Source organism: Hoplias malabaricus, chromosome 4 (genome assembly GCF_029633855.1).
Source record: "Hoplias malabaricus isolate fHopMal1 chromosome 4, fHopMal1.hap1, whole genome shotgun sequence".
Classification (NCBI taxonomy): domain Eukaryota; kingdom Metazoa; phylum Chordata; class Actinopteri; order Characiformes; family Erythrinidae; genus Hoplias; species Hoplias malabaricus.
The window spans coordinates 61,270,562-61,295,089 of record NC_089803.1 but is presented as its reverse complement, the minus strand read 5'-3'; the positions used below and the strand labels follow the sequence as shown (position 1 = coordinate 61,295,089).

Here is a 24,528-nt window from a genome sequence, read left to right as displayed (position 1 = left end):
ATGTTAGGACATTGCTCTTTGGATTTGATGGCATTCAGTGTTTTGTTTTGTTTGTTTGGTTTTTTTTACCACAAGAGTGGCGTTATTTTCTAAATCACAAACAGCACTCCAAATCTTCCCTCTCATACTTTCCATACATCACTCCAGAGCTTGTGCTTTATTCACCTCCAGCCAATGCTTAAATTTGGGTCTGGTTAATTTAGGCTCAAATGGAGCTTCTCTAAAACATCCCATGCCATGGCCAGCTTTTTTACTGAGCTATAAGCAACGAGTGCTCAATTGAATAGCTGTGTCCACAACAGGTGGACAATTATATAATTAAAAGTGGTGGCTCTAAGACTCTAAGTGGTGGCTCTAAGGCACAGCAGTGCTGCTGGAGTTTTAAAAAACCTCAGTGTCACTGCTGGATTGAGAATTTTCCACCAAACCAAAATATCCAGCTAGCGGTATCTAGTGACAATGAGTGACCAGGATGGCCAACAACAAACAACAACAAATGAGCTAGTGTACTGTACTGACTTTACATCATCTACAACGTGGACCTGAATTGTAGGTGAGGCTAATAAAGCAAGCACAGATTTAAAAAAACTGACGAATGTAGAACAGGGTGAAAAGCAGCTAACAAACTATACAAAGCAATTGATGATATGCAGTCTGTCAGAGCAGAGATGAAATACAGTCTATGATTGTAGAACTTCACCTCCATGGTCAGTGGAGCTGATAATTGTAAAATCAAGATGGTTGGTTTAATGATATCCATTTGTTTTTATCTTCCTACGTAATTAACTCTCAAATGCAGTGTATAAATGTGACCACTAGAGGGAAACAGCCAACAACTCAGCAGAGAAAAAGGAAACACTTGGGACATTTCAGAAACATTTGTTTGACGTTTTGTTGTTTATTAAACGTGTGAATTCTACCACTGGGTAAATAGTCTTTTGATCTGATGTTGATCTGATTGGTTTATTTGACTGAGCTTTCTTTCTGAAAAGTTTTTTATTTTTTCCTTTCATGAGAACAAGGCAACAGGAAAGAGTCCTTTTGTTGACTAAACAATTCTCCTTCATCAGTGGAAAAAAGCTCGGACTTTGACTCTCTCTCTCTCTCTCTCTCTCTCTCTCTCTCTTCTTTTTATTTTTTTTTTTTAGTATAAACAAAAAACAGAAAACGTCCCATAAAATGTATAGGGTGTTGTTTACAAAAAGTGCTAGGAAAAATGAGATAGATAGACAGAAAGAAAGAAAATAATAATAACAATATAACAACAACAACAACAATAATTATTATTATTGTTTTATTATTATTATTATTATTATTATTATTATTATTATTATTATTATAAAGGCTATATATTGCTTTTATTTATAATTTCCCAATTTGTGGGCAGTATTTAATTGTAAGGCACAAAAAGCTACGGATTGTCGTTGACAGCAGGAAAAGACCAGTTTCCCGCAAAAGAGAGAGAGAGAGAGAGAGAGACAGCAGAAGGAGGAGGCTTCTATTTTCTCTCTCTCTAATTGGCTGAACTCTCTATCTTTTTTATTTTTTTCTTCTCTCAGTGCTCTTAAAGCGCAGCAGCACGACACACGCGCACGCGCGGGATGCCATATTGGACGGAGGAGCTTCGCGAGAAACGGGCAGGTACACACGCGCGCGCGCTGGCATACACTCACTATACACGCGCACACGTACACGAACTATTTATACACACACACACACCACAATAAACACACTGTACACAAACACTAAACACGCACTACATACACACGAACTACATACAAATATACATTGGATATATATATATATATATATATATATATATATATATATATATATATATATATATATATATATATATATATATATATATAATCATAAATACATACTATATAGGCTTACACATGCTGTATGTACATGCACAAAAATAATTTAGAGTTAAGCTAACAGTATACAGCAATGTAGGTTGTAAACAGCAGTGTATTTATTTTGGAATCAAGAGGAAATTAACTTCATGAACATCAGAACTGCGACTCGATTCTATTTTAATGTTTGAGGAATTGTAAGACTTGTGTGAGGTGGGAAACACCACTGATCCTCACTGCGTGATATTTTAGTTCTGTGATTATTTGTTGTTTTTTCCCCTTCTGCTCCACCCACATCTCGTTTAATTTTCACACTGCAGCAAAAAGTGTGAAAAACTACTAATAATAACAACATATTCAACCTGTGTGTGTGTGTTTGTGTGTGTGGCTTTTACTCCTGATGAGCACACACACACACACACACACACACACACACACACACACACACAAATACAGTGTGTTTCCTGTTTCGTTTTGTACTCTCATCATAGAATCACCAAACTGAAGTCACTCTTATGTACTGCTTTAATGAATTAATTATTCATTTACTGGATTAATCAGTTATTTTCGTACAGCCTAATTTACTGACTTTTCTCAGATGTGTTTTAATTTACTTAATTTGTTAATTAATTGCAATCTTCTTTACTGAATTATGTACCTATACTTTCTTGTTTAGTTGATTATTGACTCATTCTGAATTGTTTATATTTCACTTTTGACTTTTTAACTGGTGTTTACAGTTTATTGGTGTAATTATATATTTCTCCCTCCTCTCTCTCTCTCTCTCTCACGCACACACACACACACCCACCCACCCTCACACACTTTCTATTTCATTGTGACCTGTGTTAATTAAATCACCAAACAGAAACTAAAGTCACACCTATGATCTGATTCACTGGAATATTTATTTAACTTCTGTACTGATGTAATTGCTAAATATTTTAATTATTTTCTTTCACATTTTATATATTGTTTATTTACTCACTTATAACTTTATTTATTGATTTCTTACTCATTTTAATAACTCCAATATTTAATGTATTTATAATCTGGCTTATTACCTAATTACATTTCTTACGTATCTACTGACACACCTGTGCTTTATTTCATTAATTTTATTTTCTTATGTATTTACTGAATGGAGAGTTATTGACTTATGCTTTTAAACTGTTTCACATACTTCTGAATTAAGTATTTTACAGACTTCACATTACAGACAGTGCTTAGAGACTGATATCTTTCATTCCTCAGTTTTGTAATAAATTAACAATTAAAATGAGTGCAAATTGCAAAATGCATCAGAGAAGATAATTTATATGCTCCTGTGGACAGTTTGTAGAATGGACTAATGTAGTTATTTGTTGGAATCTGTCTAAATGTAGGTTTCTGTAGGTGGCTCTTAAATCTGATTATTGAATTAGCTTTTTTCCTGTGCAGCGCTGATAGGGATGGATTAAACTAAAGAAAGAGAAGTAAAAATAGATGAACAGATTAAAGTTGCTTGTTAATGCCTTTCATCTCTCTGCTTTAGTATTGAACAGTTTCTGTTAGCACAGACATCATGAAATTTTCACACAGACTGAAGGACTGCTGGGTTTTTCAAATTATGTCTGAAAAAAAAATTAAATCCGCATTAATGAAAATTTGTTCAGATGCATTCAATTGTCCAGGAAACGTCACATTAGCAGCTTCAGTGAATAATTTGGTTTTACAATTACATGGAAAATTATTCAACTTTTAAGCAATAACTTCTGCTATCTCTCTCTCTCTCTCTCTCTCTCTCTCTCTCTCTCTCTTTGTTAATTTTTCTCCCTCCATTTCTTTCTTTCCTTGTTTCATCTCATACATTGTTTTCTTTCATTCCTCACTCCTCACTGATTCTCCCTTTCTTGTAATATTTCTCTCTTTCAGTTTCTCTCTTTCACACTCTTTTTCTCTCTATTTTTTTAATTTTCCACTGTTTTTATCTTTCTTTTTTACTTTTTCACTCTGTTTTACCTTTCTGTTTCTGTTTCATACTGTATCACTTCTTCTCTCTCTCTCTCTGTCTCTCTCTCTCTCTCTCTCAATTGTGTGTGTGTGTGTGTGTAATTTAATAAGGTGTAGTAATCAGATAGCATGTCCTTGGGGTCTAACAGATCAGATGCCGATATCTGTTTGAGTGACCTGACAGAGCTTTGGGAAGTTCCATGTTGTGTTAATAGTGTATTAATGTTATTATTCATTACACATACTTTCAGTTTTTCAATGAAATCCTCAAGTTTACTCCATTTATTCACATCTTCTGATTTTAGTTTTAGAAGTTGGTTATGTTTAATTCATTGCTCTGAGAGCATCAGCAGCTTCTTTGTTTAATTTGCTAATGTTTTCTCAGTAGGAGCTTGGTGATAGTTCCACATTCTTTCAGATTTATTAATTAGTATTTAATAATTATTTTATTTAGTTATCACTTTAACCTAATAAATGAGGAGTAAACTTTTTGCACAGTACTGGAGCTTGGATTTAAGGTTGTTAAGTGAGAAGTGATAGAAGGCTGTGAATAATGCAGAGGCTAATACTAGACCATAGTTTTTTTCAAGGTAAATACTTCCCTGAATTTAGCAATTTTGCAGAATGTTTTGTGTATCAATCTTACTTAGCAGATGGATATCACTGGTTCTCTAGCCTGAGATCAGTATTTGGGAAAATCTTCTTGATGAGAAGAGCACATTAGTACATCTGTTTTCTAAAGTTTAAGTGACTAGTACTGGTTTTCCCTTGCATTACCCTAACCATAATAAAATTAATCTGATCATTGTAATGAAGGCATTCTGATGGTCAGTGTGTTTAAAGATAATGGATCTTAGAGACTAGTAGTGGACACTCCTGGATTACGGGGTCTTAATGGAAAAGATGACCCAAAATGTTACATGCATTGTTAGCCCCCTTTCAGCATCTACTTCATTGGTCAGGAGCCACACAGGACCACCACAAAGCAGATAGGATTTAGGTGATGGATCACTTTGTTTGTCGCACTGATACGAGTGGATCTCACTGGGTGCACTATGAGAGACTATGTTAGTTCCCTCTCAAAGTCATCCTCTAGTTCTTCAACAGTGGTCACAGGACAGTGCCCACTGGACCCAGTTGTGTGGATATTTATGGATTCAGTCCAGCAGTGACACTGAGGGGTTTAGATTCCAACAAAACTGCTGTGATTGTTCCACTTATACCAGCGCAACACACACTAACACCACCACCACTATGATGTAGGTGTTACAAAAGCGCTGAGAATGATCCACCAGCCAAACGTATCAAGGCAAGACAGAATGCACAGAAACATTTCATGAGATTTATATCATAATAAAACTTTTTGTATTCCCACTGAAAAATACACAATCTGAGTGAAGAGTTTAGAATCTGCTTGTCCCATTCACTACGAGTAAGATATAATTAGCAGAAATATACAGCATGCCCTTTTTTCTACAAAAATATATAATGATAAACCTACATATCTTTCATAATCAGAATTCTAAAATACCATTGGAATACCATTTGTCTGTTAATAAAGATGACTGCATAAGCTTGTCTTTCCAGGAAAGAGACCGATTTCATTACGTCTGTGAAGAATTTACACCAAATATTCCCCACATACCACACCCACAAACACACATACACAAAGAGACATACACAGCTATTTGACTAAATAGGTAACTTGTTATTTTGAGGTAGGCTCTGAAGGGCCTTTTTGAATTTGATTACTTACATAGATTAAGCACTAGTCAGGATTGATTGCTGATTTAATCACTTCCTGACTATTGTGACTATGTAGGCTGTTTATAAGGTTCATTTATGACTGGACAAAATTTCCTTTTTTGTGCTGAAATTGCAATTTGGTAGAACATAAAAATCATACCTAGATTGGTTAGGTCAATCAGAAGCTGACCAAAACCCCAGAAACATAGGAACTTATTCAAAGTTGCAATACAATGCAGAAAAATTGCTGAAATTTGTTTAGCACTTGGTCGGCACAGTGGTGCAACTGGTAGGGTCTCTGTCACACAGTTCCAGGGTCCTGGAGGTAGTGTGTTTGTGTCTGTGAGGGGTTTGGTGTGTTCTCCCTGTGCCCCCATGGGTTTCCTCCTAGTGCTCTGGGTTCCGCCCATAGTCCAAAAACACATGTTGGTTGGTGGATTGGCTACTCAAATGTGTCCATAAGTGTGTGTGAGTGAATGTGTGAGTGTGTATTGTCCTGTGAAGGCCTGGCATCCCACCTTGCGCATAGTGATTCCAGATCCACTGTGACCCTGAACTGTATAAGCGTTTACAAACAATGAATGAAAGAATGAATGTTTAGCCCTAGTTTAATGTTTGTTACATAGTTGCATTTATAGGCAGAAGGGTGCGGTGCTTGGCAGCTCGCTAGGTGTTGAAATAAAATACATTTGATCTGTTCACAGATATTTCACTCATGCTTGTTTGCTGTGTTATTTATTAAATGTGTACATTATTAAATGTGGCTAAGACCGGAAAAGCCAGACATTATAGTGCAAAGAAAAGCAGCACTAAATTGTATTCCAATAATCCTGTAATTCCCTCTGAAAACCTAACTGAATGCTGGATTAAGCTGTACTTGGAGCATCTGGCGCAATCAGGGCTAATCGAACTCACAAAGCCTTCAGAAACTGTCCACATCTCATATTAGTTTAGATGATTCATCATAATCTCTCTCCAATCTGTGCCTTGCTACAGTTAAACTACAGTGTCCTAACTTTAATAAGAACACAACTACATTGTTACAAAATGGTAACTCCATAGGAGAAATGTTCATGGGCTATATTATTTCAGAAACCCTTCGCACATGTTTTTCGGGGTTATACATTTTTTACAGTGAAATGATGTACTATAATATCATCTGTTGATAAGCAACTTGATTGATGTTGATAGATATAAGATAAATGAGATTAGAAATAAACAGTATCTCCAAATGTATCCAGGCACCCATTCTAATGAATGAACACATACCCACTGTCAACAAAGACGTTTACTTATCCCCACAGTTTGTGTAATCTCCCTACTATAGGATGCTCAGGAGAAACTGCACATGAGCTTTAATTATCCATACACAGTGGGAATATGGGTCACAAAGATATAAAGTCATCCAGCAATGGGCTGTAGAGCCGTAGAAACGTGTTCTGGAGTGATGGCACTTCCTATAGTTTTGGGTTGAGTTGGTACTGTGAATATGATCAAAGGTATTCAACCAACATAAGAACCTGACCTCGGTAATGCTCTCATGGCTGCCATCAAATCATCATAGTAAAGTCCCAGCATTTAGTTAGAAACCTTTCCTGAAAAGGAAACTCAGCGGAAGAGATTACTTGTTCAGTATTTAAAATTGATTCTTTATGACAAAAATTAGTAATATTGAATTCATATATATATTTTTTTGCTTGTATACAGAACACATTTGTAGGGACATGTCTATTTTACTGAAATTTGGCACTAAGACTTACAACGGAAAAAACAATCTTTATTTATTTGCAAGTTTTTGTGAAGAGGCCAGAACATTGTTATACACAGTTATGCTTATTGTGTAACAAGCACTTTTCTCTGTCCCAGATTGTTTTGGAAATGATGATAAGTCTAACACACTTTATTGACTTGATCTTCTGCCATGAATGTCCCATGAGGCAATGCTGCTTCCAAATAGTGCTGAGTCTGTTTCTAATGAAGAGTGGCATACAGCTCCTGGAGGAGTTGTTTTTCTGTGGAACTGGTGGCCAGTCGTGCATGTAAAACCCACATGCGGTGCGCGCGCACACACACACACACACACAAAATGCTCTTTTTTCTCACACTCACACATAAAACCTATTCACAGTATAATAAAGGCTGCACGGTGCTCTCTCCATTTATTACCAATTGTAAGATTTGTGCCAATTGATTTCATGCATCATGGATTCTGGGCAAAGCCAAAGCTACACGTTAATAAAAGCCAAACAAGATCATTGCTGTTATAAATATCTACAGATTTATTCTGTAGCTAGTGTCAGGCCCATATATGGAACTTCAAGCCTACGATGGTTTATATATTTGAACACTGAATTTAGTTTTAGACCGTTTCAGCTGTTATGCTCTGAGGTGTGCAGAAACGCACCCAAACTGGTAAATGTCGTTAAAAAAACACATAAAATTTATTGTTATAGTTTCCTAATAATGTAACTTTTTGAAATGTAATATTGCACTGACTTCTTCATAGTTTTTTGGGTGCTCCCTCCAAAGTTAGCCAGAACTGATCCAGTTGACCCCCATGTTCAACTTGGCATAGTTTTGTGTACCACATGCCCCTCCTGTTGCAACCCTCCCATTCATCCAGATTTAAGACTGGCACTACTCGAGCAAAACTTTTCTCATAGGATATTCATACATTCATTCATTCATTGTCTGTTACCACTTATCCAGTTTCTGCTTAACCAGCTGTCCAGTGACAAGAACCACTTATTAATCTTTATTTTCAAGGTTGTAAACTTTTATGTCATATTTACATATATACCTCAATAATTAGAAATCTGTGAAAGGCTACAATTAATGCAGAGAATCACGTAATATGGCAGCTGGATTATAATCAGCATTTCTAGGTATATGCAGGAGTTTTTTGATTAATAAAGGCTTCACTGAATGAGTGTATGAAGTTTCTGTGGAGTCTTCTGAGTGGCAGCAAACTCCAGGTGCTGATGAATCCTCTGTGTGGTTTCTGATGAATTACAGGAAATGATGCGCATTGTTAAAAGATCAAACTCTATCTGTGGAATGCATTACCACTGCTTAGCGCCATGACCTTCCTCTGTTTATGACAATCACAAGGCTGTTGTTTTGGGGATTTGCATCTAAAAATATTGTGAGTACTAGAGAATAATGTGATTACATTTGAAGATATCTGCTCACTTGTGAAACAATGTGTGATCACATGAAAAAACATGATCACTGGTAAAATTTTGGGTTCATGTGGAAAAAAGATTTACAAAAGTGTTATTACATGTTATTGAACATGTCGATACGTGATTACATGTTTACATAATCTTTCATAATTTGATGTTTGACCTTCATTTTCTCAAACTACAGGCCCCAAACTCGCTGTGAGCAGACGCAGCTGGAAACTGTTGTCAAGATCACAGGTTACTACGGCAACTGACTTCAAAAGACACAGATGATGACATCACTAGGTGGAAAGATCCAGAGTCCAACCAATGGCAAAGCAGAACCAGGCCACTCAGGTGAGACCATCTCACCTGTACACGCTAAAACCATCCCTGTATAATTTGAGGCACATATCTTTACTCACATGTCAAAACCTTCAAAAAAAAGTTCATTTGAAAGCAAACATTTGTGTTTAATAAATAAATAGGACATGATCCCAAATCTTCCAATAAAATGTTGTTACTGTTGTTACAAAGACAATTATTTAATTCAAGAGCTTTCATCTGACAATCTTTGAGTTGAAAATAAAGTTTTTTTTGGTGGTTTGATAAGAATGTAGACCTTTGTTCATTTTTACAATGTAAAGTTTGCTCATTAAAAAAAAGAGCAGCTTGGACTTCTGGTGGTGGCAATAGGATCAAGTCAATGCCATAAGCACAACACAGATAGGGCAATTGTATTTACATTTCACAATCCAAGTAAACCTTAACATGTCTTCTGAGGTTTTATGTGGAGAGTTGAACGTATGCTGTCTTTAGAAAAAATGACCGAATACTTTTTCAAAGCATGAACAGAACATTGCACATTCATTGTGAATCATTTTGATTACATCATCAGGACTTAAGTAAACAGACATTTGGGAAATTCAGTTGAAATCCCCTTAAAGGTAACATCTGAAGGGAAATATGTGGGATATTTTATACAAGGGCTTTTCGCTTACTCTCCATAGCCTATTACAGCAAACAGTGTGCAACGAAATGGGCACATTGTTTTATGTCATTTCTCAATTTTCTGAGTAAAATGACACGACATCTATTGGTTTATGATTCCAGTTGCTGGAAGTATCACATTTGTTATGAGTCAGCCTCTCTTATAATGCAGCATGACTCAAATGGCATCAGAGGACATTACAAAGGAATGAGTCATATATATATATACCTATATATATACCTATATACCTATATATGTGTGTGTGTGTATATGTGTGTGTGTGTCTGTGTGTGTGCTTGTGTGTGTGTGTGTGCATCAGTATGTGTGTGTGTGTGTGTGTGCATCAGTATGTGTGTGCATGCCACCTCAATCATTGCTGTATTTACAATAATATTGACTTTGATGTCATCACCATGTCATCGTTGTTTTGTTTAGCGGCGGTGTGTTTGTGCTCAGTTTAAGTATGAGGCATAACGATTTGAGTTTTGGTTTGTATGAGTGTTTAGGCTTGTTGTGAATCAGTATGATGTTGATGATGATGATGATGTCATTACTATGATGATGGTGTAATGAGTTTATTCCTGAAGCAGAGAGAGAAAGATAAGAAGATTTAGCAACACATTATTACAAACTCACTCTCTGTTCTCTCAGCTTCACTAACCATAGCATGTAGTTCTTTGTAGTGCTACTATTACAAACTATAATATATATGTTGCTCGGCAATCTTTGCTTGACCCCTTTCACTCTGTTCTTCAATGGTCAGGATCACCACAAAGAAGATATGATATGATGTGTTGATGTATCAGGATTGGATCTGACACAGCAGCTGGAGTTTAAAACGTTTCAGGATAACTGATGGACTGAGAATGGTTCACCAATGACAAATATCCACTACCAAAATAATACCTGCTCATGTTTGGGAGAAATAGATAATAAAACTAATCTGTAATTCTAGAACTACAAAGTGCACATATGCAGTGAGTGGACATCGAATGTAGAAACAAGAAGGTGGAAATGATGAAATGGATGATTGGTGTATGGTTATATTTAGTAGGCAAAACATCAGAAAATATATTTAACTGAAAATTACACAAATTACTCTCTGCATCATTGGATAGTCTTACATGGGGTTTTTATTATCAGTTAATTTTATAAAACTCCTGTTACATTTACACAGAACTGTTAAATGTCATATCTTAAAAGCATGTGGATAGATAGACACACACATATGCTGAAGCATATGGCCATAGACACATCAAATGTGTCAAAATGATAAGGGATGGTAAACATCTAGTATGAAAGTTTTCCAGAACAGTAAAAGATTTCTGTAGCAAAATACCTGTTTATACCATTTATTGCAATAGAAGTGTTGGATGAACAGATGCCTACTGACCTTTGGTCATACAGTATACAAGGTTGTGCTCAATTAGTGATGATATTTAACTAATTTTAGATCTCCCTGTGTCATTCTCTCTTTCTCAGATATGGAATATGGAGAAGCAGAATTGGACTTTTTTAATTGGGATGAGTATTTGGAGGAGTCAGGGGCCACAGCAGCCCCCCACACTTCGTTTAAACATGTAAGTGAAAACAACACACATACACAAACAGACGTATTGCTGCTAAGATATAAAGTGAGCACAGGAAGGGTCTGAGTTTTTTTTTTACCAACTAATCAAACCTAAGTTTAATTATGTCATTTGAGTTTATTTTAAATATACAATTCAACTACCACCATGTGTTTTTGGACTGTGGGAAGAAACTATCCCGGAGGATACCCACCCGTGTGGTTTACTGTCTGCACTGGTTTGCACCCACAGCCTCTGGACCCTGAAGCTGTGTGACTGTGTGCTACAATAATAAATAATCACATTCATAAAAATCACTTGTTGCCTTTTGGTTTTGAAAATATTTAAAGTTTAAAGTTATTGCACTTTATCCAGGGGTAAATCAGTATTATCGTTTTTTTTCGTAACATAAACTTTTAAACAAAAAAATAAAATAAAAACCTGATTGTACAAAATCTATTGAGGTAAAAAAATTATTGCAGTTGTATATGGTTCAAGGAGGCTGCCTTAGTAGTATGAAGAAAACACCTTAGTGACTGTTTAGCACCCTTGTTTCTGAGAATGTATGAGACTGATCGGAGTTGTCTTCACAGGTGGAGCTTAGCCTTCAGAGCAGTTTTCAGCCAGGAATGAAGTTGGAGGTGGCCAATAAAACCTGTCCAGACACTTACTGGGTGGCAAGCATCATAACCACGTGTGGTCAGTTGCTGTTGTTGCGCTACTGTGGCTATGGAGAAGACCGAAAAGCTGACTTCTGGTGTGATGTCATGACTGCAGAGCTTCATCCTGTGGGCTGGTGCACACAAAACAACAAACTTTTGCAGCCACCTGAAGGTAAGGCACATAACTACACCCACACACACACAGAGACACACAAACACACACACACACAATCATAGGTGCACACCCACAAATCTGCATGTATAATATTAGTCATAATTTGTTGTCCAGAATGCTATGAAATATATACAAGTTACAAGAGATATTTAAACAGAGGTAAACAGAGGTATGAGCTCCCTCTCTCTCTCTCTCTCTCTCTCTCTCTCTCTCTCTCTCTCTATCTCGCTCTCTCTCTCTCTTTTGCTCTCTCTCTTCTCTCTCTCTTTTTCTCCTCTCTCTCTCTCTTTCTCTCTTTCTTCTCTCTCTGTCTCTCTTTCTTCTCTCTCTCTTTCTCTCTCTCTCTCTCTCTTTCTCTCTTCTCTCTCTCTCTCTTTCTCTCTTCTCTCTCTCCTCACTCTCTCTCTTTCTTCTCTCTCTCTCTCTTTCTTCTCTCTCTCTCTTTCTCTCTCTCTCTCTCTCTTCTCTCTTCTCTCTCTCTCTCTCTCTCTCACTCTCTCTCTCTGTTGCTCATTACTGCATATGGATGTTTATGCTTGTATGCATCTCAACTGTAAGTGACAGCTGAGGGTTTTTAAGAGAATTAATTCTGAGAGATTTGCACAATTGTGGTACAACATTTTTAAACATATGAAATAAAACTTAAATTCTACTGGGAACTCTTTAGTGTGGCATTATTATATATTAGTATTTAATATATTATTATATAATAGCCAAGATTTTTTCAGCTCCAAACCAAACCTGCTGCCTTTTAAACAGAGCAGTAAAGGAAACCGAGTCTGTGCTAAAAAGAAGAGTGAAAAATAATCTAATAAATGTGTAGTAGCTTTATTAGCTCCCAGCAGGGAGAAAGCTAGATTTCATTTGTGAGTCATAATTATGAGCTGAGTCACACATTTCTCTTCAGCTCTGCTCCACGAAAAGAACTAATCACACTTTTCTAAAAGTTTAATAACCTACAAGAGATTTAAGGGTGATTAATGGCGCAGTGCTTGTAACCCTATAGAATTGCAGCGTTTGGCTCACTGGTACTGTGTACTGTTTTATTCCTAGGCACTTTCTTTTTACTGTCCTTTACACACATACTTAGTAATTGCATAGTTACTATAACAAACTACATTTATATTCACATTTATACAATTATTTATGAAATCACTTACTGATGTTTGTTCCCAAAGGCCTCACTCAACCAAAGGATACTGATAGGTGCTCTATCACTCCAGAGAACACACTTTCACTGCTCCAAAACCCATTGGCTGCAGGGCTTTTTATAGCACACTTGGCACTGAGCATGGTGAACGTTAAAGTAGCCAGTTTCATTGATTTTTGGTTGTATTTGCATAATTCAGACATACAGTGCATGGTAATAATAATAATATATGACTGTGTTCATTTTCTGGTTATTGTTAATTTAATTAAAATTACTTACTACACCTTCCTTTTACAAATGTCTTTCAGTTAATAGCAATCCGTTTATTAATGAAGCCATAGTTTAATAAATATTCCTTTATGGGTTATGTTTAATGGTATAAGCAGGCTATTATTTTACTGCATGGGATATTATTTTACGGCATGGGATGTGAAGTGGAGCCCAAATGTCACTGTCAATTAATAATTACATCCATTTACCTGCAGAGCTGATTAGGATAGTGTTATGAGTGTGTGTGTGTGTGTGTGTGTGTGTGTGTGTGTGTGTGTGTGTGTGTGTGTGTGTGTGACTGTGCGTGTGTGTGTGTGTGTGACTGTGTGAATGTGTGTGTGTGTGTGTGTGTTCTGTTGGTCACCTGTGTTCCTGTCTGTTTGTTTCTCAGATAACGTTTACCTCAGAGAAGGTAAGCTGAGCTCTCGCTCTCCCTCTCTCTCTCTCTCTCTCTCTCTTTCTGTCTCATTTCATTCTCTCCTCATACTCTCTCTCCCATTTCCTTCTCCCTCATCAGCTCTTTCACTCTCTCTCTTTTACTTTTCCCATTTTCCCTTTCTTTTACTCAATCTCCCCTTTGTTTTTTGTTTTAGCATTTTCTTTTGCTCTTATTTCCTTCAATTCTTTTTCATTTTTTCACTCTCTCTCTCCATTTACACACTTCTATTTCCTTTTTTTATCTTTTTCTTTTTGTCTGTCTTTGCTGCAGTAGTTCTGCTTGTCTGCATCACTTTGCATGCTTGGTTTTTAAATGCACATCGTGTGCAAGATAGAGAGAGAAAGAGAGAGAGAGTGAGTGAGTGAGAGAGTGTAAATGTGGGTGTGAGTGTGTGTGTGTATGTGTGTGAGTGTGTGTGTGTGTGTACATGGGTGCATGTGAGAATTTGCATGAGGGCTGGTGGTAGGTGAAATCTTCTTAAAGTAGTTCATAGGTCAGAGGCAAACCACTTCTCTGTTTAGCAGGTTTCAAAAAACACATACACACACACACACATACACACACACACACACACACACACACACACACATTTGTCTTTCTTTTAGAATGGTTCAAGTGGTTGCAAGCTATCTCCTTAAATAAAGGCATAGGGTGGCACAGTGGCGCAGCAGGTAGTGTCGCAGTCACACAGCTCCAGGAACCTGGAGGTTGTGGGTTGGAGTCCCACTGCAGGTAACTGCCTGTGAGTTTGGTGTGTTCTCCCCGTGTCTGTGTGGGTTTCCTCTGGGTGCTCCGGTTTCCTCCCACGGTCCAAAAACACACATTGGTGGATTGGCGACTCAAAAGTGTCCAAAGTTGTGAGTGTTTGTTGCCCTGTGAAGGACAATAATTAGGCAACAATTGATTAATTGAATAGGCATTTGAAATAGATACTTTAATTTTCCACTAGGTGCTATTAGTATGATGCAGATTTTTTTTCCTGGAACTTCTGCCATCTCTCAGTGCCGTGGAGAAAAGTGTACATTCATTTGTGCAGTTCTGGAGGCGTAGTTTTAGTAAGCTCTCACTTTTCATAATAGAAAGAAAGTTTCAGCAATGATGAGGCTTTGTTGGAAGGCTTGGGTTATGCTTATGTAAAACTAAAGTAAATTAATGTATACAAATAATTAAGCAAATACACAATGCAAATTGTTTAGTTGTTGTTTTAAAGGCACGATTGTTCAAAGCTATCGATATTCTAATCAACCGTAATTACATTTTTACAAACATGGTACAATATATACTAGATAAGGGTAAATCTATTTATCTCAACATTAATCCGTGACAGTTTTTAGTGTAAACATTTCATTGGGATTTTTCTTTGTGTGTGAGTTTGCAGGTGTCCTTTTCCATTATGTGCAGTTAGCATCAATACTTCATTAAATTATGCTGTTATTTTATGAATATGCCATTTGTATTTATATAGTGTAAATTATTTTAGATTATATTGTGTGTGCTGACAGAAATATGCAGCCAAGACAAATTATCTAAAAATTTTTATAGTAATAATTTGCAATATTTTTAAATAAAACAGTCCAATTAAACGAGTAAAGTGGAGGAAGTGGGAAAAATTAGTTTCTAAAACATGAGTTGGGATCAAGGTGTGAATTATACACTGCCGGTAAACACACACACTTAATGTGTGTCAGTTTAAGCTGCTAAATATCTTTTATATGTGTTTTGTTACCGTGAGCTAATGTGATGAATTGATCCTGCTTTACTTTAAGCTGGACTAGTGCTAGTTGCTTGTAGGTTGTTGCCATGGAGACGGCCGCGCTCTCCCGCTGCCGCGGTACTTAAGTGATTAGTACGCGCACGCGCGCGAACACACACTCACACATACACACACACACACACACACACACACTCGTGCCGGGAGATTACACACTGTGAGACTCAGCAGCATTCTGGGACAGGAAGAAACATTTGCTCGTGAAGGCATTCCAAAATATTAAAGGTGTGGGACCACAATGAAAATTTGGCTCCTCTACTTTTACTCCTACAATAAAATGATATCTAGTTTATGTACCCAGTATAATACAAAACCGAAGTGTATGATGGATTACAGCTGTATAAACTGTGCACATTATTAAAAATATTATTTAAAAATGCAACAAACCTTGGAGAGTTAAATACAGCAAATAATCACTTTGAATTTCTTTGGTGTCCAGTCCAATTTTCACATACAACGGTCAAGGCGGCACACAATACTGTTAAATGTGATTGAATAATTATACAATTTAATCTTTGTCTTTAATTTTGTGTTTGTGAATTTAATCAATGTAAAATTTAATCCCCAGTGAATGCTGCATGTTTTCAGTTCTTTTCTTGAAACAATTCATTCTATAATTTACTTCTGGATAGTGACAGTAATTTTCTTCCATTCTTCCATTCCCTCTCTCTCTTTTCTCTCTCTCTCTCTCTCTCTCTCTCTCTCTCTCTCTCTCTCTCTCTCTCTCTCTCTCTCTCTCTCCTCTCTCTCTATATCTCTGAGCTTTGATTATGTGGGTGAAAAATTGCTATAAATCTGACCCTGCTGTTTAGAAAAGAATTGTTGGAGTATATGCAAATGTGGTTTTGCATAATAAATATTTGTGTTAGTCTCCAAAGCTAAGCAGTGGCAGAGGATGAGGAGGAGGGGGAGGGCATTTCTAGCTCTGAATTATTCATTTTTCATGGTTTGGAACAAGGACGCTACAGTGCGTAATTCAGGAAAATAAATATATACAAATGTCATAATGGCATCATGTAAACCCGGTTAAGCATAGCAGAACATGGATGAAGGCAGTAAAGGCAGTTATAATGATAGCAGGCAGAAGATAATGACTGAGCGGTCAGTCACAATTGTTAACTCTTCCACAGCTTTCCTTGATGAAAAAAGCAGAAAATGAAATGTGACACTCAGGAACTGCTCATGAGCCTATGGCCACTATACATTATCCTTTCTAATTGATAGAGGGGGTGGAACTGTGGAACATTGCTGGAATGAGAGAGAGAGAGAGAGAGAGAGAGAGAGAGAGAGATTTTGTGAATGGAGGTTTAAAACTAGATTGCATCACTGATATTTTGATGTAAAAATAGTGGAGCTATTTTTGACTATAAGACATCAATCAGAGATTCAGAAGAGAAACAGACGAGAGAAAGAGAGAGAGAGAGAGAGAGAGAGTACAGAGAAAAATAGTTCCTTTTGTGTTTGTCATTTTATTAGTTGTCTGTGTTTTCTGTTTTCAAAGAATAAATTATGTTCATACTGATCAAAAAAAATAAAGGGAACACTCAAACAACACAATGTAACTCCAAGTCAGTCACACTTCTGTGAAATCAACCTGTCCAGTTAGGAAGCAACATTGATTGTGAATCAATTTCACCTGCTGTTGTGCAAATGGAACAGACAACAGGTAGAAATGAGAGGCAATTAGCACAACAACCCCTATAAAGGAATGTTTCTGCAGGTGGTGACCACAGTCCACTTCTCTGTTCTCATCCTTTCTGGCTGATGTTTTGGTCACTTTTGAATTTTGTCAGTGCTCTCACCCCTAGAGGTAGCATGAGGCGGTGTCTGCAACCCACAGACGTTGCTCAGGTAGTGCAGCTCATGCAGGATCAATACGAGCTGTAGAATGAAGGTTTGCTGTGTCTGCCAGCACAGTGTCCAGAGCATGGAGGAGATACCAGGAGACAGGCCTGTACACCAAGAGACATGGAGGGGGCCGTAGGAGGGCAACAACCCAGCAGCAAGACTGCTACCTCCTCCTTTTTCCAAGGAGAAACTGGAGGAGCAGTGCCAGAGCCCTGCAAAATGACCTTCAACTGGACACTAATACCCATGTTTATGCGCAAACTGTCAGAAACAGACTCCATGAGGGTGGTATGAGGGCTCAATGTCCACAAGTGGGGCTTGTGCTTACAGCCCAACACTGTGCAGGGCGATTGGCATTTGCTAGAGAACACCAAGATTGGCAGATTCGCCACTGGCGCCCTGTGCTCTTCAGGGATGAGAGCAGGTTCACGCTGAGCACATGTGACAGATGTGACAGAGTCTGGAGACGCCGTGGAGAATGTTTTGCTGCCTGCAACATCCTCCAGCATGATCGGTTTGGCAGTGGGTTAGTAATGGTGTGTGGAGGCATTTCTTTGGAGGGCCACACAGCCCTCCATGTGCTAGCCAGAGGTACTCTGACTGCCATTAGGTACTGGGATGAGATCCTCAGACCCATTGTGAGACCATATGCTGGTGCATTGGGCCCTGGGTTCCTTCTGATGCATGACAGTGCCAGGCCTCATGTGGCTGAAGTGTGTCAGCAGTTCCTGCATGATGAAAGCATTGATGCTATGGACTGGCCTGACCCTTCCCCAGACATGAATCCAATCGAACACACCAGTGTTCCATCCACCAATGCCACATTGCACCACAGACTGTCCAGGCCATCCCTCAGGAGAACATCCGCCACCTCATCAGGAGCATGCGCAGGCGTTGTAGGGAGGTCATACGGCACGTGGAGGCCACACACACTACTGAGTCTCATTTTAACGTGTCTTGAGGAATTTCCACTGAAGTTGGATCAGCTTGTAATTTGATTTTCCACTTTTATTTTGAGTATGATTCCAAATCCAGACCTCCATGGGATAATAGTTTTGATTTACATCGATCATTTTTATGTTATTTTGTTCTAAATGCATTCCACTATGTAAAGAGTAAAGATTGAGCAATGCATTTCTACATTATTTGATACTGTAATATATGTTTATTTATTGTGACGTTATCTGCTTTGTTGTTTAATGCAGAAAATCAGCTTTTCTAATTCTGGACATGCCAGTTTTTTCCTAATAGAAAACTTATAATTATCCTTATTAGCATAACATTAGAGTTATTATATACATGTATGCAGCAGAATAGAATTGATATTATTGGAAATGTCATTTCATGATTTATGATTGGTAGTGTATATAGATTTTTCTCTCTCTCTCTCTCTCTCTCTCTCTCTCTCTCTCTCTCTCTCTCTCTCTCTGTTTTCCGTGTCTTGTGCCTTTGTTGTGATGAATGCTCTCTCTCAGGGCAGAGATCACACCCTCATAGTGTCATGTGATTCCGCTGTTGTCATGATGATGTCACTAACAGCGTGTTTGTTTCGCTTCACAACATATTCACTAGCATTCTTCAAAGAGCCTCACACTACTGCAATTAGTTCACTTTAATTCAAGATAATTGAATGCAGTCCAATCTGGTTTAGCTTCGTTCAGCTTCTTTTAGAGCTCCAAACTGCTGCAACCATTCAGTCCAAAACAGTTCAAATCAATATAATTTAATATAGCATTGCTTTCCAATTAAAAACACGTATCTCCATTTTTCTGGGTATTTAGTTCATTATATCATTTGAACACAGCAACTGTGTTTCACATCGTGTAAAAATTTCATGGTGATTGAACCCATAGAAATGCTCCAAATTACAATGTCAGAGTATACAGTATATATTTTGCTGTATCTGTTTTGGTACCCTTAAGGATTCATTTCTGTACCTTTTGTTATGGGATATAATTAGACAATTTGTGTTGATTTCATGCCCCATTTCATCTCCAGGATTTATATTATGTTCCTCTTTTATTTTACACATTTCTATAACGATAACTTAAAAATATTCCCCTGTCCTTCTGGAGAAATGAATGTAATAGAAGGGACATTTACACTGTTTGTACCTTTAGTGACAATAATGTACCTTCCATTGAAAGTTAAGAAGGTTTTTTCCTTCTCCTGTAAAGTTATTATTTTGGGAGATACATGTTTTTCATTGGACAGTGATAATAGTTGAATTAGGACAAATTTAGTTCAGTTTACTTAAATTCTGTGTAGTTCACTTTAGTCCAGTTACATGCTATTTGAAGGAACACTAGGTAATATTTTTCACCTTGAAATTACAGCTTCAGAACCACAGTGATGCTTTATGACCTGCAGAAGAGAGAATAGGGCCGCAGTCATTACTACTCCGGGCTCAGCACTATGCAATTTTGGAGGAGCGTAGGAAATCAAACCCCCTCCCTTCCCACTCCATCTTGATTTCAGTACTGTTGAACTGAATAAGATTCAGCAGCTGGTTAAACTTTCTAAATTCTTCTGATATGTTTTGTTGTTTTAGAAAATATATGTGTTGTCACAGTTAGATAAATATTTTGTAATTGTAACTTTGAGTAAAAATATGTGGAAGATGCTGTAAGTGTAACATGATTTTAATTAGATTCCTCCAATTTTACTATATAAGATGTAAGGAGCAGGTCAGCACAGTTGTTCTTGAGAAACATTGGGAGTGTGTTTGAGTTTGAAAGCCAGTCAGTTTATAGTGCTTTGTTGAAATACCAGTCTGCCAGCTGGTTATTCCACTCTGGTCTTATAGAGGCAGTTCATCATTCCAATGCACTTGAGAGCTGAGTGTAAAGAGTCTTTGAGCTGGAGCTGATTTGCACAGCGTTTGGAGCATGAATGTTTAAGTGGATGGTGCTCTGAGGGCTGAGAAAAACACATGCAAAAGGAAATGTATTTACAAACAAAACAGTGTCCATATGTAAATAAGAGCAGAGTTTTGTGTGTGTGTGTGTGTGTGTGCGCGCGTGTACGTGTGTGTTTGTGCCAGCTTGCAAAATAGCACCCACTGCATGCATACATGTGTTTAATTTTTTTTTGTTCTTCTTTTTTTATTGCACAGCAGTATAAAAACTCTACATTTAATGAACATGCACGCACAAACACACACACACACACACACACACACACACACACACACCAGAGCTAGTGAGCAAATGCCTGTGGAGCAGTTGGGTGTTAGGTGCCATGGTCAAGGGCACCTCAGCCTTGAATGTTAAGTGAAAATGCACAAACATCAGTGAAAATTTCTAGTCAAATGACATTTAGTTTTTCTCATTGAAAATTCATTATAAGACAGTAAAGGAATCAGTTTATTTTTTCCCTTATTTTCTCTTAGAATACCAACACATCATTTGACCAAGGGCATCTACACATTTGTATGCAACGCCATGTTGCTGACTGTCTTGTATGAATCTCTAATTATTTCTTTCTTTCACAGCTATAAAAGAGAAATACAGTGATTGGACCGAGTTTCTGGTCAAAGAGCTGACAGGATCACGGACAGCTCCTGCTAATTTACTCGAAGGAGTGAGTGTTTTTCCACTATGTTTTTTGCGCTACATTGCCGGAATGAACTGTGATTATTGATATAGTTTGTGCAATGAATGGCAAAGCCCTCTAGAGTAGTACATTAGTACTTAGGTAATGGAGATTCATGTAAACATTGTGAATATGTGGAAAAATATATACAGTTCCTGGCTGTTATGGAGAAAATGGATCACTGCGTCCTTCTAAAGGGTCCAAACAGTGACTAAACTCATTTTTCCTTTGGCTCTGTAGAAGTCCATTCAAATTTTGCATTTAGTTCTGTATCAGTTCAGTACAGGTCAGCCATCTCAAGCAGTCTAAAAGGTACTGAAAAGGTATAAATGCTGGTTGGAGAATGTTAATGTGAATTTCATGGAGAACTATGTACGTAGTGCAGAATTATGTATGTATGATTCTGATAATTTACTCATATTTGTTCTACCTCTTTATTTACCTGTTATTTTAGCCCTTGAGGGGGAAGAACACAGTGGATCTGATTGTATCTGGGAGTGTTTTAGAGATCCGTGATGCTAGTGAGCCATGTGTGTACTGGGCAGTGACGGTCCAGAGAAATGTTGGTGGACGATTATGTCTCAGCTATGTGGGCCTGGATGACCCAGTCCACTTCATCTGGATCTTCTACCTGCACAACAGGCTCCGCCCTCTAGGCTGGGCCAAAGAAAACGGCCTCCCAATGGAGCCACCCTCAGGTGAGTGTCAGGAGTGTCATTTATATTTATTCAAGATAAATATTATTTTAGTGGGTTCAAGTCCAGCTCCATGTGACTGTATGCGAGGAGTTTGTTGTGTTCTCCCTGTGTCCATGTGGGTTTCCTCTGGATGCTCCGGTTTCCTCCCATGGTCCAAAATCACATGTTGACAGGAGGATTTACAACTCAAAGAAGTGTCCATAGGTGTGAGTGTGTGAGTGAATGTGTGAGTGTATGTCGCCCTGTGAAGGGTTTGTTCCCGCCTTGCGCCCAGTGATTACAGGTAGGCTCCGGACCCACCGCGACCCTGTATTGGAAAAGTGGCTACAGATAATAAATTACTGAATGATTATTATTTTAATAAATATTATACATAATTAATATAATTAAGTAGTATACATGTTATATTTTATTGATATTAATCACATTTTAAATTATTAATATTATTAAAAAACTTAAGTTAATAATTAAATTATAATATCACATTTTGTATAAACATATAAAAAATCACACTTTATAACAAGAAACATAGTAGTGTTATTGATAAATATGATCAGTCAGGTGTGTGTGGAAGATATTGTCCTTATATGCTGCTTATTTTGCTTTTAACTTAGATAAAGGTTATTGTTAATTAGTTGCTATCTTAGTTCAAGAGGAATGTTTTATAAACCTATTGAAAATAACACAATTCCACCACATTTTTCCCAAATGAGTGAGTGCAGTGCAGAAATAATAAAACTGCAAGAGTTTCTGTGTCCAACATTAATGTCTTTAGTGTAGCACTTGAGCTACGACTCTAATGTTACGAACAATCACTAGAAGCCAACTTGTTTAAGGAAAGATATCCCCGAAATGTCACTCAACATCTGTCACAGCTGAATACCATCACATTGACACAGCAATGTTAAATATGATTAAATTAGTCTACATTTATTAAATAGTCAAAATTAAATTTATGAATCCTAATTTATATTAGTGTAAAGCTTTCACAGCAGAATAGAAACTGTTACTGCTGCAAAGGGGAACATTCTACTCAGTACCTTTCATTTCAGAAGAAATTTTGGGTGAGCAGATGTGAGCTTTATACACTTGTCTTTTCTGAATAATGCCAATCACATGTTTATTTATTGCAAATTCACTATTTACTGTAAATTGCAGTAATGGAAGTGGGCTTTAATTGCGCACTGCTGGACCACAGTTATGCTTTAGAGAGTTCTGTGGAAACTGACTAACAGGCCTGTTGTGTTAGATGTAGGTTTGATTTAACTGCAGTACAGCACATTAATTATATATTTTTTTCTGATCTCAGGGTGGTTTTAGCATTATAGCAGAACCTGTGGCCTCTTACTCTAGTGAAAATGTGCTCACTGGAACTGTAACTTGTGAAACACTCACCAGAAGCATCAAATGTTAGTGTGTTTGTGTATGTGTGACTCAGACCTAATTTTTGGCTTTTTTTCTGAACAGCAGATTTGTATCACTTCTCTGGAAGTATGACTAAATTATCCAGTCAAACAACTGGACTGTAGCCCAAGCTGCTTTGTTTTGGAAAGCTGCATGTGTTTATGTGTTTATGTGCGTGTGTGGGTGTGGGTGTTTTAGAGATGGAAAGAGAGAAAGAGAGAGAGTTTGTGTGTGTGTGTGTGTGATTTTTGAGGAGTGTACAGAAACGGTCAGCATTGTTTTGATACACGTGGTGACAGATGGATTGATGAGGTGTCATCCAGATGGATGGGAGGACAGAAAGAGTGGTGGATGGATAAATAAATGGAAGCATTAACTTGCCTCACTGTTCTCTTTCTCTTTGCAGAGCTGAAGCATGTGCGGAGCAGTGAGGAGTGGACAGAGGCTTTGAACAAAGCAACTTCTGAAGCCAGAAACAGCTCCTTGCCCTTGGAAGTCTTCAAGGTATCTGTGAACTAAAGGTGGACAAAATGGCAGTATTGTCCAATGTTTCATGATATTTAAAAAATATACTTTCACAGTGTATATGATCATTCTTTGCTTTTCTGAGGTTTGCAGAAACATGCTTCAAACACATGACATGTATTATTAGAAAATAGACTGAAATGTGGCTGGAAATTATTGTCATTGTAAATTGTTAAGTAGATGTTGAATTTAAAATGTCATAGATTTTCATGGGGTTTTTTTTCTTTTAGAATATGGAATTGCTATATTGCTAATGAATCGTGTAAATTCAAATAAAGCTGTAGGAAATTATTTTCAGTAAGGGCTTCATCTTGTAATAATTGTTTTTATCATAAATTAATAAAGAAACTATTACATTTGGCTAAATCTACTAAACTCCCTGTAACCAGAGATTTGTAATGTAGGAGTTGAGTCAGTGCACAGTCTGCCATCTATTTATGGAGAAGTCTCTCCATGTTGAAAATCCCCTTCCTCCTTGTGAATATATGTGCATATGTGGTTGCATGTACTAGCATAGGGATTGAGGAGCCAGATGTTATGAGCTGATACCTGTTAATTTAAATCTGTTTTTGGAACATCACATTGATTTTTGGGTTTAAAAAAAAGGAACCTGGACTTGTATGAGTCGTGTATTATACAAATACTTGTAGAAATATGGGGGCATTGACA

General features: G+C 37.3%; 1 protein-coding gene across 2 annotated transcripts in view; it reads left to right on the top strand.

Annotated features, from left to right (window-relative positions):
* Positions 1-1,599: 1,599 nt before the first annotated feature.
* The window catches only part of sfmbt2 (Scm like with four mbt domains 2), a 34,594-nt gene continuing 11,665 nt past the window's right edge, over positions 1,600-24,528 (top strand). The window contains exons 1-8 of one of the 2 annotated variants that reach the window (XM_066668353.1): positions 1,600-1,641; positions 8,970-9,121; positions 11,238-11,335; positions 11,917-12,157; positions 13,972-13,992; positions 21,132-21,220; positions 21,687-21,930; positions 23,741-23,838. In XM_066668353.1, the coding sequence (XP_066524450.1) occupies positions 9,055-9,121; positions 11,238-11,335; positions 11,917-12,157; positions 13,972-13,992; positions 21,132-21,220; positions 21,687-21,930; positions 23,741-23,838 (858 nt within the window). In that variant the 5' untranslated portion in view covers positions 1,600-1,641; positions 8,970-9,054. The remainder of the gene's footprint in view (positions 1,642-8,969; positions 9,122-11,237; positions 11,336-11,916; positions 12,158-13,971; positions 13,993-21,131; positions 21,221-21,686; positions 21,931-23,740; positions 23,839-24,528) is intronic. The other variant, XM_066668354.1, reaches the window with a different exon arrangement.